This window comes from Sinohyriopsis cumingii, chromosome 13 (assembly GCF_028554795.1).
Source record: "Sinohyriopsis cumingii isolate HCF-2022 chromosome 13, ASM2855479v2, whole genome shotgun sequence".
Lineage (NCBI taxonomy): Eukaryota > Metazoa > Mollusca > Bivalvia > Unionida > Unionidae > Sinohyriopsis > Sinohyriopsis cumingii.
The window spans coordinates 9,008,625-9,026,050 of record NC_142973.1 but is presented as its reverse complement, the minus strand read 5'-3'; the positions used below and the strand labels follow the sequence as shown (position 1 = coordinate 9,026,050).

Below are 17,426 nucleotides of genomic sequence, written 5' to 3'. Positions count from 1 at the left end.
CAGGTCTGACAAAAATGGTGTAATAATTAATCCTAGTCCAGAAGATGTCAAAAATATGTTTTTCACCTAACTGCTATGAAAGACCAGGGCCGGCCTTAGAACCATTGGACCGATTTGGCCCAATCGGGTCCTGCGTTCACAGGGGCCGAGAAATTTTAAAAAATATATATATAGTGAGAGTAATTATAAATCAACAGCCACAGTCAACACTTACGAACTATTGTACAGAATGGCCATCAAATGAATATATCTATTTTGACATGGTAAGGTGTCATTTAGATTACAGTAAGCTATCTTAGCATTGTATTTAACAGTCCCAATTACAGCCCAGCAATTACCGGCCAAAGATTTTTTATTGTCTGTGAATAAACTATATCAAATTAACTGATGAAATGAACAATATGGGAAAATTGTCGTGGTTTCAAGATTATTTCCTCTCTTCCTCTATGTAATAGTCAAATTGCAGTCAAGGACTTGATATTTTATATTCCAACAGTGAGACTCATCTTTCAACCAGCAGTCAGTTTGTCTCGTGCATCATCCATCTTGTTTTGGCATAAATTACACGACTTAAGAGACTAACAGACCTTGGTATACAAAATCTCTTCCTCTCTTATTTTTCAATCCAGTTGATTTAGTTTACTTATTTAGAGGAAAGATATGTAACTATATCAACTATACTACTCTGAATCATTATCAACGTTAACCTTTGAATGTGTCCATGTTTTGTATGCAGACATATGTGAAGTACCATTTTGCCTCACTTATAAGACGAGTCAAACCGTAAATAACAAAGATCCAGATCTGCTGTAGCGTAATGTGCCCATAGATCAGGCCTATTTTGTTTGTTGTACTGATTATTCCCAACAAAACTGCACAGACCGAAATCTCTCGGCACATTATGCGATAGCAGATCTGGATCTGTCCATTTTGCTGTTAGTCTCGTCTTATAAGCGAGTTAAGTTGGTGCATTGCGCAGGAGCACATCATAGTAAGCAAACCATCTTTGCATTTGTACTAGAAATATGTCATTCGACCATGGTTGGGGGTGGGTAGGAGATGGAACAAACAGCCAGTCCAATCCTGCATTGAATTTATGTGCTGCTGAGCCATAAATCCACAAACCAAACCAAACATACATTAAATCATGTGTAATTTATTATTCTAGAAAAAAGCAATTGCTCCACTATCCCGGATTGTATTATGTACCTTTTATCCAGTTACAGTGAAAATAAGCATATCCATATAGGTGACTGTCTTTAGAAATTCTACATTCAGCTCGCTCTCTTTTAATCTGGATTTGGTAAATGGTATTTTCAGTTACCTTTTAGCAGATAAGGAAACTGAGTTTTGGATAGTCTTTGTTTCATAATGTTTAAAATACCGCGCACCCAATCCTTCAGCGACCAACTTTAATTCTTTTGTTCGCTAAAAAATGTTCTTTCCTTCTCTTATATTCTCACATTTTAATTTACATCTTTTCCAACTCATGGATATTTTTAAACAATGACATTCACTTTTAGATGTAACTCTGTCCTGCAATACATATTTCTGTGACTGCTCCACACACACACACACACACACACGTTAAACTCTTCAGCAATATACTTGCTGGGGTCATACCAATAAGTCATGCCCAATTATTGACACCACATCCATTGGTAGTCTGATACAACTCTGCGAGAAAGCGTGGTGTACAGAGAGATTCTCGGAAAAGCCAAAGCAACCATCAGGGCACGCGGGAAGATAGTTGGGTGACTTTCTTATTCCTCAACCATGCTCTCACAACCCAACTGTTACATGCGAAGAAATGTAAAATCACGTGAGCTATAATACAAATGTAAATGGTTGATAACATTAGTAATTGTGCAGAAGACATGTTCTTCTGTCAGTCACAGTGACCTTGATCTCTGAGCTTTTGATCCCAAATATTTTTTGATAACTACAAGAGTTATGTAAATAAACAAAATTGGTAACAGACAGAGACTGATGGACATAATGGCATACATTTTGCATTATGGTGGGTTTACACAACATAGAAGATAAAAAGTAATTATAAATGTTATGGAATAATGGTGCTCAAAAGATTAACTGGTAATAAAGATAAAAAGACAATAGAATACATTATTTTTTTCCCTCACCTGTGATTTCTTCATTTGGCCTGTATGTATTACTGGATGTTTTAATAGTGTAGGGAGCAGACGTACTGCTAGCGTTGACTCCATGATTGGGTATCATAGAAGAACAAGCAGTATCAGGTGCTCCGTTGGAATAACACATCACCTGTCCTAAGAATAGTATCCCCAGCAACACACTCTCGGCAAATATTTTTCTACAGTCCATCATTTTACCTGGAGAAGATAATTTGTTAGAAACTTTAATTTTCAGACAGAATTAAGAGTGACTCTCTAATGAAGCCCCTTTGTCAACCAACTTAAATGTTAAATGGAAGGCAAAGTTTATGATAGAGGTGCCATGTATCATGTTATTGTAGGCCCCAGCCAGAAAAGAAACCTAATAGGAAAATACAGCAATTGCAACCGAAAATGTGTGGTTTCAAATCCTACTGTTGGATCCAGCGGTCAGCTATTGTAATATCCTTGTGCAAGACACTTTATTCAAATTGTCTTGGCACTAAATAACATGCATATGTTGATGTGCTGCACAACACCAAAACAAAACTAACATAACTACCTGAGAAATATGCTCTACTGGTTATCAATTTCTCCATTTTATTTCATTACCTTCACTGCGTAAGTGTCCTGTTAACACATTTCTGTTGTATTACATTACTTTAATTATGTAACAGTGTCCTGTTAACACATTTCTGTTTTATTACATTACCTTAATTATGTAACAGTGTCCTGTTAACACATTTCTGTTTTATTACATTACCTTAATTATGTAACAGTGTCCTGTTAAACATTATCTCCACTTTATTACATTACTTTGACTGTGCAACATAGCGCCCCTATAAAATGTTAATTAATATAAACAAAAAGTTGTTTCAGCCAGAAAAGGAGACCCTAACGGTAAAAACAGAATCTGACTTAAACTGGAAAATCAACATCATGCTGCGTTTTAATATTCTGATCATGCTGCAGAGTGATTCTTTAAAATTTTATTTAATAATTTTAATTAATACATAGCAAAAATATATGCAAATATAGCTACAGCTAGCAATACTTCAGCTGCAATTATATGTACTAACTATTGCTAATGATTCTATTACCACCACTAATACACAAACTGCACTGACATGTACTGTACTATTCCTAATGATTATATTACCACCACTAATAAAACTACTGCACTGACCTGTATTGTAGTACTACAAGTACGCCTAATAATAAGTACTCTGTTTAATCATGTTAACTCAGTTATAATACAATATACTCCCATAAGGCCCTCAGGTTGAACAAACTATTGTAAAAAAGAAACACAAAGAAAAATGGTAGAACATGCCTAAATACATTAATGCATACAATCACTAAGTGTCTATGAAATGCTTTAACATAAGAAACTGGAGTACATGCATTTCAGTACTCACAATGAAAACTGCATTTCAAGATGATTGTTATACGATTTCGTTTTGAAAACGTTAGATACGTTTCTGATCTAATAGTTTTGGAGAGTTCATTCCAAAGAATGACACCAGAGTAAGCAAATGATTTATAAAAGTATATGCTTTTGGCAATTTTGACTTGCAAAGATCATTTGTAATTGATCTCAATTTGAGTCCTTGGTACTGTTCTTTGACTTGAAATGAAACATGACATGCAAATACTAGTATTGTGAATAAAGTTCATTATTTTGAACATTAATATGAACTTTTGCTAGGCTAATCTGTATTCACATTTCACTCACTTCAATTCGGAGAATAGAATTATGCATTGTAAATTAAATGGTCAATTTTAGGCTCAGTTCTTGCTGTCCTTTTTGGAAGTTTATCGATTGTTTCATTTTTTTTCTATCGACTGCATTTCCACAAATTGTGCGGCAGTACTCCAAAAGAGATAGTATGCATTTTAAAACAATCTCCGATAGTTGAGTAGTAGACTGAATTGTATCCTGTGTAAAAGATAAATTATTAAGTTTACTACAGAACAAACGTGTTTCACATGCTTACACCAGTCTCGATTCTTATCAACATTATGCTTGTTTGTACTAGAAAGAAATCTCCATTTATGCTCGTCATCCGGTTATGTAATACTACAATTTTGCAGGGATATTTCATCTAAATTTTATTTACAGATGAACCAATATAAAAGGGAAACATAACTGCGCCGAGTCATGCACACGTGAAGAAATTATCTTACCGGGTATTTGTACGCACTTTCCTACATTTGCTCAGAAAAAAATATTACAAATGGCGAAGTTTGAAATATGCAGTTTGTCTTCTCCTATACTCAGTGTCCACAAAATATTTGGATCAACCCTCAGATTAAGAAAGTAAGAAGATATAGGGAATGACGTGAAAATACCAATGTATGTTCATGACATTAACTTCGTGAAAAATGACTACGTTAATGAGACGAGAATTCATTGATTTAAAAAAAATAACGGCATGCAGGTATGTGTAAGAAAACAATTTGATTTCATATTCCACTAACTGAATACTTAGTTCTTTAGCAATTTGAAATACTGAGATACGAAAAAGGTTATTATATGGAATTCCTTGTATAGTAGATAAATTAAATATACACATGAGAAGTCAAACGGTGAAGAAGAAAGGATGAACAAGTACTATCTAGTACTCCATGTATGCTTATGGATGGTTATTGTGCACAAACCAGTCGTGAAAATGTCGGATAATCGGGATAACCAGAGCATTAAGATGGATGGCATCTGCTTTCATAACCCTGGTAAAAGGTAAGGGAGGGGAAAGAGGCTTGGTCAAAAAGCATAATTCTAAACCGGAAAACCTCCTGGTCCATATAAAACCTAATGCATTTCCTGTAAGGAGAACAATTGGGACGTGCATTATGCATCCTAAAGGTCGATGGATACTGACCCGGCAGGACAGGGTTGAAATCCACGAAGTCCCTTTGTTCCTTAGACAAAGGGGGAGGAGTCCACATGATATCTCACTCTACCCTTCTGGCCGCTTCATCTAGCTAAAGACGGACGAGGAGGAGGCTAGAATTGATGTTGCGGTGGGGACTTTAAAAAACTTTGATAATGTCTCGAGGGGCAATCAGGCTGATGACTTTCTGACCAGGTCAACGCACCAGGATCATCTGCGAGAAACCGTGCTGTTGGGTCCCTGAAATCCTGAGATGCCACGGTGGAAATGAAACATCTGAAGAGAGTCTCCACCTCTAACTTACCCTAACTTATTTAATTAATTATCCTAACATCGGGTAAGTGAAATGAAACAGTGAAGAGCACCACTAGACGGTGGCACAACAAAATCCCTTATAATATTACAAGCTCCAATTGTGCAATCAAATAATGCAATGAACAAGCAGATAATCACTCCATTTGAAGGGAAAATGTAAACAATTTGCCGGAAAAAAATTTCAATATAAAACGAAGGCAGTTTCCGCGAGTGGTTTGCACACAATCAGTGTTATAAGAGTCCGATGAAAAGACGGGTGTCGCGATTGAGCCGATTACATGTAGTCCGAAAGGTTCTGGGTTCTGTCTTCTTTAGATTTCTATAACGTTCCAATAAATGGGAGGCTGGAAATGTGAGCTCGGACGAGGAGGCTTAGTGCCCTGGAAGGGAAACACGTGAATTGTGACAGGATTGTAATGAATGTTAGATTAAATGATATTAATGCTAAGTGTCAGCAGTTAGTACCATTTTTATAAGTCTTTGTTACGACTCGGCCGGGGTTCGAACCCACAACCTCCAACATCGAAGGCTGACGCTCTAACCACGAAGGCCACCAGAGAGGTCGTATATCTCTCTAACGTTTAATCAAAATAATTGTGAGCCCTGCAAGATTATGTGCTAGAGAAGCCAATGTCAACAGGATCCATGGATATCCAGATGGAAAAAGGGACAGATTATATACACCACCATAAGGGAGTACGATAAAATGGAAGTATAAAATGTTAAATGATTCAAAAGCAATGCATGCACTTCGAAAACAAGATTTTTAAGGTGACTAGGAGTTTTCGCAAGTATAGCTTTCTATATATGCAATTCTCTTTACAATAAAGCAACATATGTGTCAACTTGTGCATATTTCGTTCTTGAAAAGTTAAGCGCATTTACAATTATAAGTTGAATATTAACTACACGGACTGGATTCAGATTTAAAGTTTCTTAACAAAATTCCAATAAATTCCAATTTCAGATTTCAGACATTTCATTCCTTGTGAGAAAAATGTTTCGAAATATGATTCACTGCTAATTTACTGTGTATTTAAAGCCTGTCCTTTACCGTGTAGCATGCTCTAGTCAATGATACAACTGCCCTGTTATCTGGTAACATGCGCTAGTACATGTCACTTGAATTACTGTGGTTCAAGTCCTGCTTGGTCAACAGGACACAGTGTCTGAAAATGGAATACACTCCAGCCCAGTTAATCTATGTTTTGGTGTTCCACAGGTATCTGTTCTTGGACCTGTTCTCTTAATTCTATACACTCAGCCGCTCTCAAGTGTCATAAATCATAATCCAGTGTCTCACCAACTGTACGCTGACGATACCCAAATATACAAATCTAGCCACCCAGCTGAAGTTGATGTTACCATCCAAGGTGTAGAGGTACATTTCTGATGTGAAATCATGGATGACATGTAACAAGCTGCAGATGAATGATGATAAAACTGGCCATTCTGATCACAACACAGACTTTCTCAGTCACATTCTTTACCTCAGACAGTAAATATCAGCAACACCAACATTAAATTCACAGTCAGTACGAAACCTAGGTGTCACTCTGGACAGTACTTTCACATTGCACCAACATGTCATGAACATATGCAAGGCTGCGTATCTTGAGCTGAGACGCATCAGCTCCATTCGCAAATATCTTTCAGTTGATGCCACTAAAACACTTGTGTGTTCATCAGTACTTTCAAGACTGGACTATTGTAACTCAATTCTGTCTGGTTCATCTCATTATCTACTTCAGAAACTTCAAAAATTTCAAGACACAGCTGCTCGGATAATACTTAGAGTACCACGATCAGAGCACACCTCCCCGCTGCTCTGTATCCTACACTGAATATCCATTAGATCCAGAATCAAACAAAATTTGATTTCTGTGCTACGTTTCACTGACGGACTCTAGTCCATCATACCTATCCGACCTCACCCATGTGTACACACCAACAAGATACTTACGCTCCTCTTCTGACAATCGTATACTCATTATTCCCACTATGAAAACAAAGTAACATGGACAGCGTTCTTTTGCATACCAGGGCCCAGCAACGTGGAATGAATTGCCCACTGAACTTAGACACAAAGACAGTGATCACATTCAAGAGTGCTCTCAAAGCTCACTTATTTCGACTGCAAGAACAAACTTAAAGACCTAATAATGTTTCCTACCTTAAATATTTTCAGCATGTTTATTATTTTCAACTTTGATTGCGTTTGTTTTTTTTTTGTAATAATATCATTATATAAGTTTTTTAGTTTATATGTTTTGTCTAATGTTGTAAAGCGCTTAGAGCTTCTAAAGATTAGGCGCTATACAAAGTCTTATTATTATTATTATTATTATTATTATTATTATTATTATACTGCCCTGTATCTGGTAAAAAGCCCTAGTCAATGATACAACCGCCCTGTATCTGGCAGTATGCTCTAGTCAATACAATTATAACTGCCCCTTACCTGTTAACATGCACTAGTCTATGATTTAACTGCCCTGTATCTGGTAAGATGCACTAGTCTATGATATAATTGGCCTGTATTTGGTAGCATGCTCTAGTCAATGGCAATTATAACTGCCATGTATCTGGTAACATGCACTAGTCAAAGTCACTTAATACTGCCCTGTATCTGGTAACATGCACTAGTCAATGTCACTTAATACTGCCCTGTATCTGGTAACATGCACTAGTCAATGTCACTTAATACTGCCCTGTATCTGGTAACATGCACTAGTCAATGTCACTTAATACTGCCATGTATCTGGTAACATGCACTAGTCAATGTCACTTAATACTGCCCTGTATCTGGTAACATGCACTAGTCAATGTCACTTAATACTGCCCTGTATCTGGTAACATGCACTAGTCAATGTCACTTAATACTGCCATGTATCTGGTAACATGCACTAGTCAATGTCACTTAATACTGCCCTGTATCTGGTAACATGCACTAGTCAATGTCACTTAATACTGCCATGTATCTGGTAACATGCACTAGTCAATGTCACTTAATACTGCCATGTATCTGGTAACATGCACTAGTCAATGTCACTTAATACTGCCCTGTATCTGGTAACATGCACTAGTCAATGTCACTTAATACTGCCCTGTATCTGGTAACATGCACTAGTCAATGTCACTTAATACTGCCATGTATCTGGTAACATGCACTAGTCAATGTCACTTAATACTGCCCTGTATCTGGTAACATGCACTAGTCAATGTCACTTAATACTGCCATGTATCTGGTAACATGCACTAGTCAATGTCACTTAATACTGCCATGTATCTGGTAACATGCACTAGTCAATGTCACTTAATACTGCCCTGTATCTGGTAACATGCACTAGTCAATGTCACTTAATACTGCCATGTATCTGGTAACATGCACTAGTCAATGTCACTTAATACTGCCCTGTATCTGGTAACATAAATACCATGAACATAATTCATGAGAGTGAATTCAGGTGACATTTGTAGTCCTTTGATCCCCATACAACCAAGTATGAATAATACATGTTTTGCATAGTAAAGGAAAAGAAACATTCAACATAATCTGTTTTAATTAAGACTGAGTTAAGTATTACATAAAAAGTGATAAACATTTTCTTTGCACTTCGTTGTTTGATAGTCAGATAAATGTATTACGATATATACATCGTGATCAACATATTATTTACCCTCTTGTTTTGATAGCCAGGAAAATAGTACACAAGTCCCTATCCATAGAACCTTCATTATAACGCATTTTCTGTTTTAACATGCATGATCTGTTTGTGTAACTTCAGATACAACACTCCTTCACTATAGGACCCTTCAGAATAATACATTTCCAGTTATAAAATCATGGCATGGTATTGTAACTTCTAGATACAACACCCAATCCCTATATGACCATTGATTATAATACATTTCCTGTTGTAACATGAATAAAATCGTCTTTTAACTTCCAAATGCGGAACTCCCTCACTATAGGACCCTTTATTATAACCCATTTCCTGTTCTAAGGTGGCTAATGTCTTGGATCACATTTTATTACGTAATAAGAGTTTAGTATATAAAGATCTGTACAAAAATTGTTCAGTAAAAATCCACAAGATACATATCACTCTATAATAACCTTTCAGGTAAGACTGCCATCGTCAGTCATGGCTAACTATATATCATAAGTATTCTAGTGAAAACCCCATGTCTATTTGACTTTATGTAGGAGGGGTAGTAACAAGATGTTCAAGATGGCTGCCACTGTGGCCATACTGAATGTCAGATTAAGACCGTTTTCATTTAGTACCAACTTGACACATACAAGTATTTAGGTGACAACCTCATATCGATCACACTTTCCATCTAGAAATAGTGGTAAGATATTCAAGAAGGCATCTGTGTTAGCTATATTGGACTTATGATCAGCACAATTTTTTATTTAAAACCAGCTATGCACGATAAATAAAAACAATGTTCATATGAATTTCAGTTTAGGAGGTGTAGCAATAAAACTATATTTGAGATGACTGCTATATTGGCGATCATTGTTTTCAGACCGGCACCACTTTCATTTTGTGCGAACTAGGCATAACAAGAATCTTTTAGTGAAAAGCCCATGATCGTATGACCTTCCATCAAGAAAGAGTCAATAAAAAGACTTCCAAGATGGCCACTATTGTGGCTATAGACGATGTCAGGTTAGCGCCATTGGTAATGAGGACCAACTAGCCAGGTGAAAACCCCATACCGATATGACCTTCCCTTCAGGTTAAACAGTGATAAGATTTTCAATGACTGCCATGATGGTCACCACTTTCGTTTAGGACCAGCTAAACATCATAAAGAGTCCTCTGGTGAAAACCCATTTTCATATAACCCTCTATTCAGGTGGAGTAACAATATCAGGATTTGCAAGTTGGCTGATGTGGCAGCCATATTGGATAACTGAGCAGCACCATTTTCATTTAGGAAAAACAACCGCTTTGGATGAATGTGTGTGTGTGTGTGTGTGTGTGTGTGTGTGTGTGTGTGTCTGAAGTTAAAGGGCAGTCCTCCAATTAGTTTAGAAGGAATAGTGATAAACTTGTGTTAGCATAGGGATGGACGATAGATAACACTCCAGCCTAAAGCTCTATGAACTGTAGCGGTAGTAAACAAACATCAGATTCTAAACTAATGATGAATTGTTATTTATGCATAATGTTGCTGTTTTTTTATATACAAAAAACGTTTTACAGCACTTTTAACACAATATTGGCTATAAAATGCGGAGGGAATGGCAGCCATGTTTCTTTCCCAAGAAGATAATGAGGCAGACTATTCAGGCCGACCATGGGCGTGTTTACAACCAACTGAACAACTGGCTCCAACAATTAATAATAATAATAATAATAATAATAATAATACTTATTATTATTACTATTATTATTATTATTATTATTATTTTTATCGTTTAAGTTTGTGTGTATGTTGAATTTGTAACGTTGCTTTAACAATTTTTCAGTCATATCGCTACAGTTTATAGTGATGTCTAGCACTGGCGCATCAAGCCTCAGACATGTAGCACGATATCCCACCCAGTCACATGATCCTGATACCAGGCGGACCAGTCTTTATACTAAAATCTTAATGCTGCGAACCACGCGAAGCAGCTGCTAGTACCATCTGTTATAAATCTTTGGTATGACTAGGAAAGGGTTCGAACCCGCATCCTCTTAATTTATTGGTGCTTATTTCCTACCTTTATCTATCATCTCTGAACTAGTAAAGTATGATGAGAAATTCTGCACATTTTCCAAATATCCTGTCTTAATTGAAAATAAACACCAAATGCATTTGCAGGTGTTACTTGTTACTGGATGTGTATTCCACTGACTGCAAGAGTAAATCAAAAATAGGCATATGATTATAACAGAAATTATTTTAAACTCTTTTGGGGAAGGAAACTTTATTTACACACAAAAATCAAAATATTGTGAAACACATTTAAAGATATAAACCAGGTATGACCGTGGAAATAGAAAACTGTTTGCAGGAAATTTTATTAATCAAACGTAACATTTACCTTAGCTACGATGCTGTAGCCTCAACTTGATTTGTTGTGGTTGAGGCTACGAACTGATCCCATATCATGTAATGGAGCAAAAAAAAAATCATCACTAAAATCAGAAAAACAAATGATGTAGAAATCTACTACATAAGTATAATCATGTTGTGAAAGAAGTTTGGCTTATTTTGAATTTATTAAGACCTTACACGATAAAATAAATTGGCATGGTTACACTAACCTCACCGTGTTCGACATGACAGATAACGTGAGACTCTCGTCGTGACACCTTTTCTACGTAAGGCTTGTCAGACCATATTTGGATATTCTACGCTATGTTATTATCAATCAAGTGGCGAATAATTGCTTCTTGGTGGAAGTTCAAAGTTGTCGATAAACCGTACTTACTTTTAATGCGCTGAATTTCTGACTCAAACCGCGCCAAATTTTTACTACGATTTGTTTACGTTTCCAAATAAGGCGACAATGTCCTTATATGGAACACAAACAATCGAGGCTGAGAACAGAAGTAATCATTATTTGAACTAATATGTCGGACGATCTAAACGAAAATATTGGATGAAAAAAGGGAAACGAGATTTTACAACTATTTCAACAATGATTTTCGATACTTCCGGTATTAAATAAGAGGACTAATCAGTTTATTGGATTATATGCAAAGAATATGTTCAGATTGTTGATATTAGGCTAAAGGAGCGCCGGGTGTGAATCACACCCAGCTTATTCCACCATTGACACGTCTATGCTCATGTTAGTACCCTGTCCACGAGGTTGGACTAAGGGTACTAATAATAGTACTACATTCAGGGCCGGCGCTACCATATAGGCAAACTAGGCATCCGCCTAGGGCGCTAATTTCAGGGGGCGCATTTTTTAAAAAAATATATTGTTTATAAATTTTGAAATTGATATTTTCTGGGGGGGGGGTGGGGAGGGGGCGCCAGAAACTAACCTTGCCTAGGGCGCCAGATAGTCTGGCCGGGTCTGGCGCCGGCCCTGACTACATTTACCTCTGTTCTGTACAATATAGGCTTTTAACATCCAATATGGATATATAGCATCCAAAATAGTCTATGTACGCGACTTAGGTTACACTACTGTGGCAGTGGCAGTGACTGCAGAAAGAGTACAGCATTTTGTCATGTATTTTATTAAAAGGTATACTCTTCATAAGACCATAAACGTTCTCATGGACAGCGTTATAAGAAGTATTATATAATTTTTATTCCGACTGCTTTCATGCCTGGGTTTCCGATCTAAATGAATGAACACACTGCACACACACGTAAATAGCATAGATTAGTTTCGTAAAATGGACCGTCGCTGATTTCTTAAAACCAGGGAATAATCTGGATACTTGTTGGCAGGTATACGTATTTAGTAACTTGAAATAAAGAATTCTATGTGGTAAGTGCTTAGGTTGTGCTTTGTATTGCATAGCGTGAAGTTTTAATTTACTATAGTATTTGTGCATTTTAGAACATATTTGACAACAACTGTTGCGTTAATGACATGGAGACAGGAAAACGTGGACTATCAAGCCACTCTCACGCAGGTGCTTGATTAGTCCGGTAGAGTGACAACTTGATTAGTCCGGTAGAGTGACCACTTGATTAGTCCGGTAGAGAGACCACTTGTATGCAACAGCATAAACCTATGTACCAAGACTGGCTGAATTTGGATTAGAAATATATTTTCAAGATCTAGAGAATAACAACCACACGAAACCTGAAACAGGGTATTCATTATTTTTAAGAAATCCTGCTTCTGATGAACCTGTCTACGAGTAGCAAAATATAAGCTTATGTACCAAAGTAAATTCCATGTGGTAAAGATCGTATCCATCAGCTAAACGATTACTTGATTACTATGCATATATTTTTCTCACAACTAAACGCAACCCAACATCTTGATAATATGAGGCTATTTAACAGGTTTGAACAAAATTTGATAAGAAATTAGTTGCTTGAGTGTTGACAGTCAGATGCCGAGTAGTTAAGATTAAAATACCTACCTACCCACATACCTACCTACCTACTGCATTGTTAGCTCAAATTTCATTTCATTCAGCAATGTTAATTTTTAAATCTGGAACCGCGGTAGCTCTTGGTCGAGTGTCGAACTCGTAATCCAGGATTCACATGTTTGATACTAGTCTAGGTCAGCCATGGTTGGATGCATTAGTATGTTCCTGGGAAAAGCACTTATCCAATCCATGATACAGCCAATGTGTTAAACAGTGCTGTGAATACCCACACACGCAACTTTTAAATCTGTCCAGTTTTATTAATGTTCCGTTCAAAATTAGGTTTGTTGTACATCTGGTATTGTTATCACAGTACATGTATATGAAAAGATGTTATTACAGTATAGTACAAGAAATGATGGTATTGTTGTTGTTGTTGTTGCTGTAGGGAACGCCATTTTTCAGCACACGATAGGCTATACATGGCGGCCAGTATTAATGGTGGAGGAAGAACCCGGGAAAAGCCCCGGAAAGAACCACTGACCCACGAGAAGCTACTGGCAAGCTTTCTCATATAACCACATTGGCCGAATCTGAGACTCGAACCCACGCAGACAGGTGAGATGGTAGTGATCTGTAACGGAGAGCATGTTAGACCACTCGGCTACTCGGGGCCCCTAAATGATGTTATTACAGTATTGTATATGAAATTATGTTATTACAGTATTTTATATGAAATGATGTTATTACAGTATTGTATATGAAATGATGTTATTACAGTATTGTATATGAAATGATTCAATGACTTTGGTGCATAATACGTAAATTAATCTATCAAAAGTTGGTTAATGTATACATACTTTATATCCTTAAACCGGAAAAAGGTTCCGGCATTCTATTAAGATAATCATACCGTTTATACTCACTCATAAGTCCGATCAAACTGCAAAAAACAGACCCTGATATACCGTCGCATAATTTGCCGGTAGATCAATTCCTCACTACTTTGTTATGCTGATTACTCCCAACAAACTGCGAAGACCCAGATCGGCCTATGCATTATGCGACGTCAGATATGGGTCTATGCAGTTGGATATTTCTTCCAAGCGAGTATATACAACACTTTATTATAGGGCTACTTGTTCCATTCGGTTGTTGGCTTCCTATTTTTATTAGCTGTCCGTAAAGTGCAGTGTAATATTATATTTTTGTATACAAGTCCATTCTGGTCTCCGCACAATAACTTTAGTTCCAGATAACATACGCTGACTAAATTTTTACTTGTTTGCATTTGGGGTAAAACAAAGAAGCACATTTGAATATTGGATTAACAGATTAAATATGAAGGTATTTGACTTAATTTTGTTTTACATACAACAATATCATTTTTCCCAGTTTAAAATAAAGCTAAAATCAGTTCATGCAACATGCGCCTTATAGACTTTATTTTCATGAAATGTGGGACCACCGTTTTCTCTTTCAAATTTGCCTAGTATCATGTAAAACTTTTCCATTTTTTATCATTCTCAAATGCTTCTTCAGTCCAAAATAATTTGGTTTAGTTACAAAACAGATGTTTCATTATTCAAATCTAACGCCTATCACATCGACTCAAAGAAGAAAAGAAAACCCTTCCCAACGGGCCACAATAAAATACAAAATGCATACAACTAGTAACTTCTATAAATACATTGATTATGCATATATACGTGTACACTACACATGTTTAAGAGGTCAATATGGTATGTTCATTTTTAAGAGAAAGATCAAGATTACATGTTAGACGTTCGTACAAGTGGCTGACAACAACGATAAAATCTACATGTATTAACATATAAAATGGGACAGCAACAATAAGAATGAATCGTTCTAATGTATAGAACTTGTTTTAGCATAAAGAACTGTAAAGTGTTGTACAGGGAAGGTAAGTCTCATTAGATCGTGTATTGTTTCAACAGCAGTTGCTTATCTGCAGATTGTTTTCAGTTTTATATTACAAGACATTACTTTCTTAGATTCAAACACAGGAAAATTTACTCGCATAAAAAAACAGAGCAATACCCAGTTGTACTTCATCTAACATACAAGAATAGTACCTTCCAATATCCAAACAGTGTCTGATTTTCTTCCACGGATACTTTTGCTTTAAACTGGGACTTCACTTCCTTAAACATAAACAGCCACAACGTCTCCTTTCCTGTAAACACTGGTTGCAGTAATAAGCATGGGATTTATTTTATCAACGATGAGCGCATGTATATGTGAGTGTAGTGAGTGAATCTCATGAACCTATTGTTTCATTTTCGAGATGGGGTTGGGGTGTGGGATTTTTGTAAACAAAATAATTTGGCCCTTAAATTCCTTGAAAAACAGTCTTCCTCTAATTTATTGGAAAAAAACTATTATACTCGTTATATTGTTTGAAAAAGACATTATTCAAAAGGAGAAAAGTAGTAGTTGGAACGAAAGTCTAATTACGATCACCCATTTTAAAGAATGGTTCTGTAGATAGTTCAGTCTTGTGATGTCTGGATAATTAAATAGCATTTCCAGATTGAGAGGATCAACTTCACGCTTTTCATATAAATACATACAAAATAGTTTACTCTGTCCAAAAAATTTTGATGACTGCCTGTTATTTAACCATCGAATTTAACAAGAGTTCGCATCATTTTATTTATATAATTACTACTTTATAAATTGCAAAAAAATGTGGTCATTTTTTATCCTTCTTCAGTCCATATAGATCTAGACTTTTCACCCTCATTCCTTCCATCTTTTCTTCCCAATCTTATCTCTTTCTTTTCTTCCCTCCAGTTCAGGTACTTCACTGACTCTTTGTTTGTTCTAATTGCTTATACCTTCATTTAGTTGCTTTTCCTGTTGATCTTGACTTTTTTTTTATATAAAAAAGATGCATATGAAATTGTTATTCATCATTTTAAGCGCACGCATTTAAAAGAAAAGTTGATCGTTTATTACAAATTTAAAATCAGATTTGTGTGTGTGTGTGTGTGTGTGATTAGAATTTTTAACGTAGCTTTAACAATTTTTCAGTCATATCGCTACGATGACTGCAGTGTGTCAGCATATAGTGATGTCTAGCACTGGGGCATCATGCCGCAGACATATAGCACGATGTCCCACCCAGTCACATTATCCTGACACCAGGCTGACCAGTCCTAACACTAACCTCTTAATGCTGAGCGCCAAACGAGGCAGCTGTTAGTACCATTTTTGAATGTCTTTGGTATGACTCGGCCGGGGATTGAACCCACGACCTCGGAATCAGATAAAAGTAAGGTCTCAAGAGTATCTAATTGTTCAGTACATACGTAATAATGTAATTTGTTATGCTTCAAATGTTCTACAAAAGATGCCCAGTTAAAAAATGATTCCCGGTTACGGTTGAATAATTTTAAAAATAGATTTTGTATTAATATTAATTTCACAGATTTCATAGCTTTTAGAGACATACTTGCAGCTATAAAGTCGTGTAAGAATAAATGTAGCGTCAATTACGGTTCAAATCTGCAACAGCCTTTTACAAATATTGCTGTGCATACCATATTCAAAAACAAGAGAGGATGTATTAGTTTATATTAAAAGCTGACTGGAAACAATGACGTATCGACTTCTAGAAGAATTTCTTTTTTTGAGTTTGGCAATTTAGAATATAATGCCTGGTTGCAAATGTTTTTGTTAGGATTAATAACTTCAGCATGTCCAAATCTTAGATAGTTGAAGCTGAGAATATTGCATATAATTTTCCTCCGAATGCATTTATGAAAGGAATCAGAATATCCCAAATGAGCTATGCACTTTTTGTATCTTACATGCAGAGACAATCTCTCATATTTTTGGGATTTCCATATAATTACAATTTTACTGTACATGGAAAAAGTTTGACAATAAAAGGTAATCGTACAAACAATTAATATAGTAAAAACTATGTCTTTCAAACGTGAGTGTACGGGTATGCACACACACACCCACACACACACACACACACACACGTGTGTGTGTATAGGGGTGATGTGTATATGTGAATTTTCATATATGTGTGT

General features: G+C 36.2%; 1 protein-coding gene across 1 annotated transcript in view; it reads right to left on the bottom strand.

Moving 5' to 3' along the window:
* LOC149784922 (putative defense protein 3) overlaps positions 1 to 15,573 on the bottom strand; it is a 29,360-nt gene extending 13,787 nt beyond the window's left edge. The window contains exons 1-2 of the mRNA XM_089978542.1: positions 15,456 to 15,573; positions 2,142 to 2,351 (exon numbers count right to left, since the gene is read on the bottom strand). Coding sequence (XP_089834668.1) covers positions 2,142 to 2,346 — 205 coding nt within the window. The 5' untranslated portion in view covers positions 2,347 to 2,351; positions 15,456 to 15,573. The remainder of the gene's footprint in view (positions 1 to 2,141; positions 2,352 to 15,455) is intronic.
* Positions 15,574 to 17,426: the final 1,853 nt, after the last annotated feature.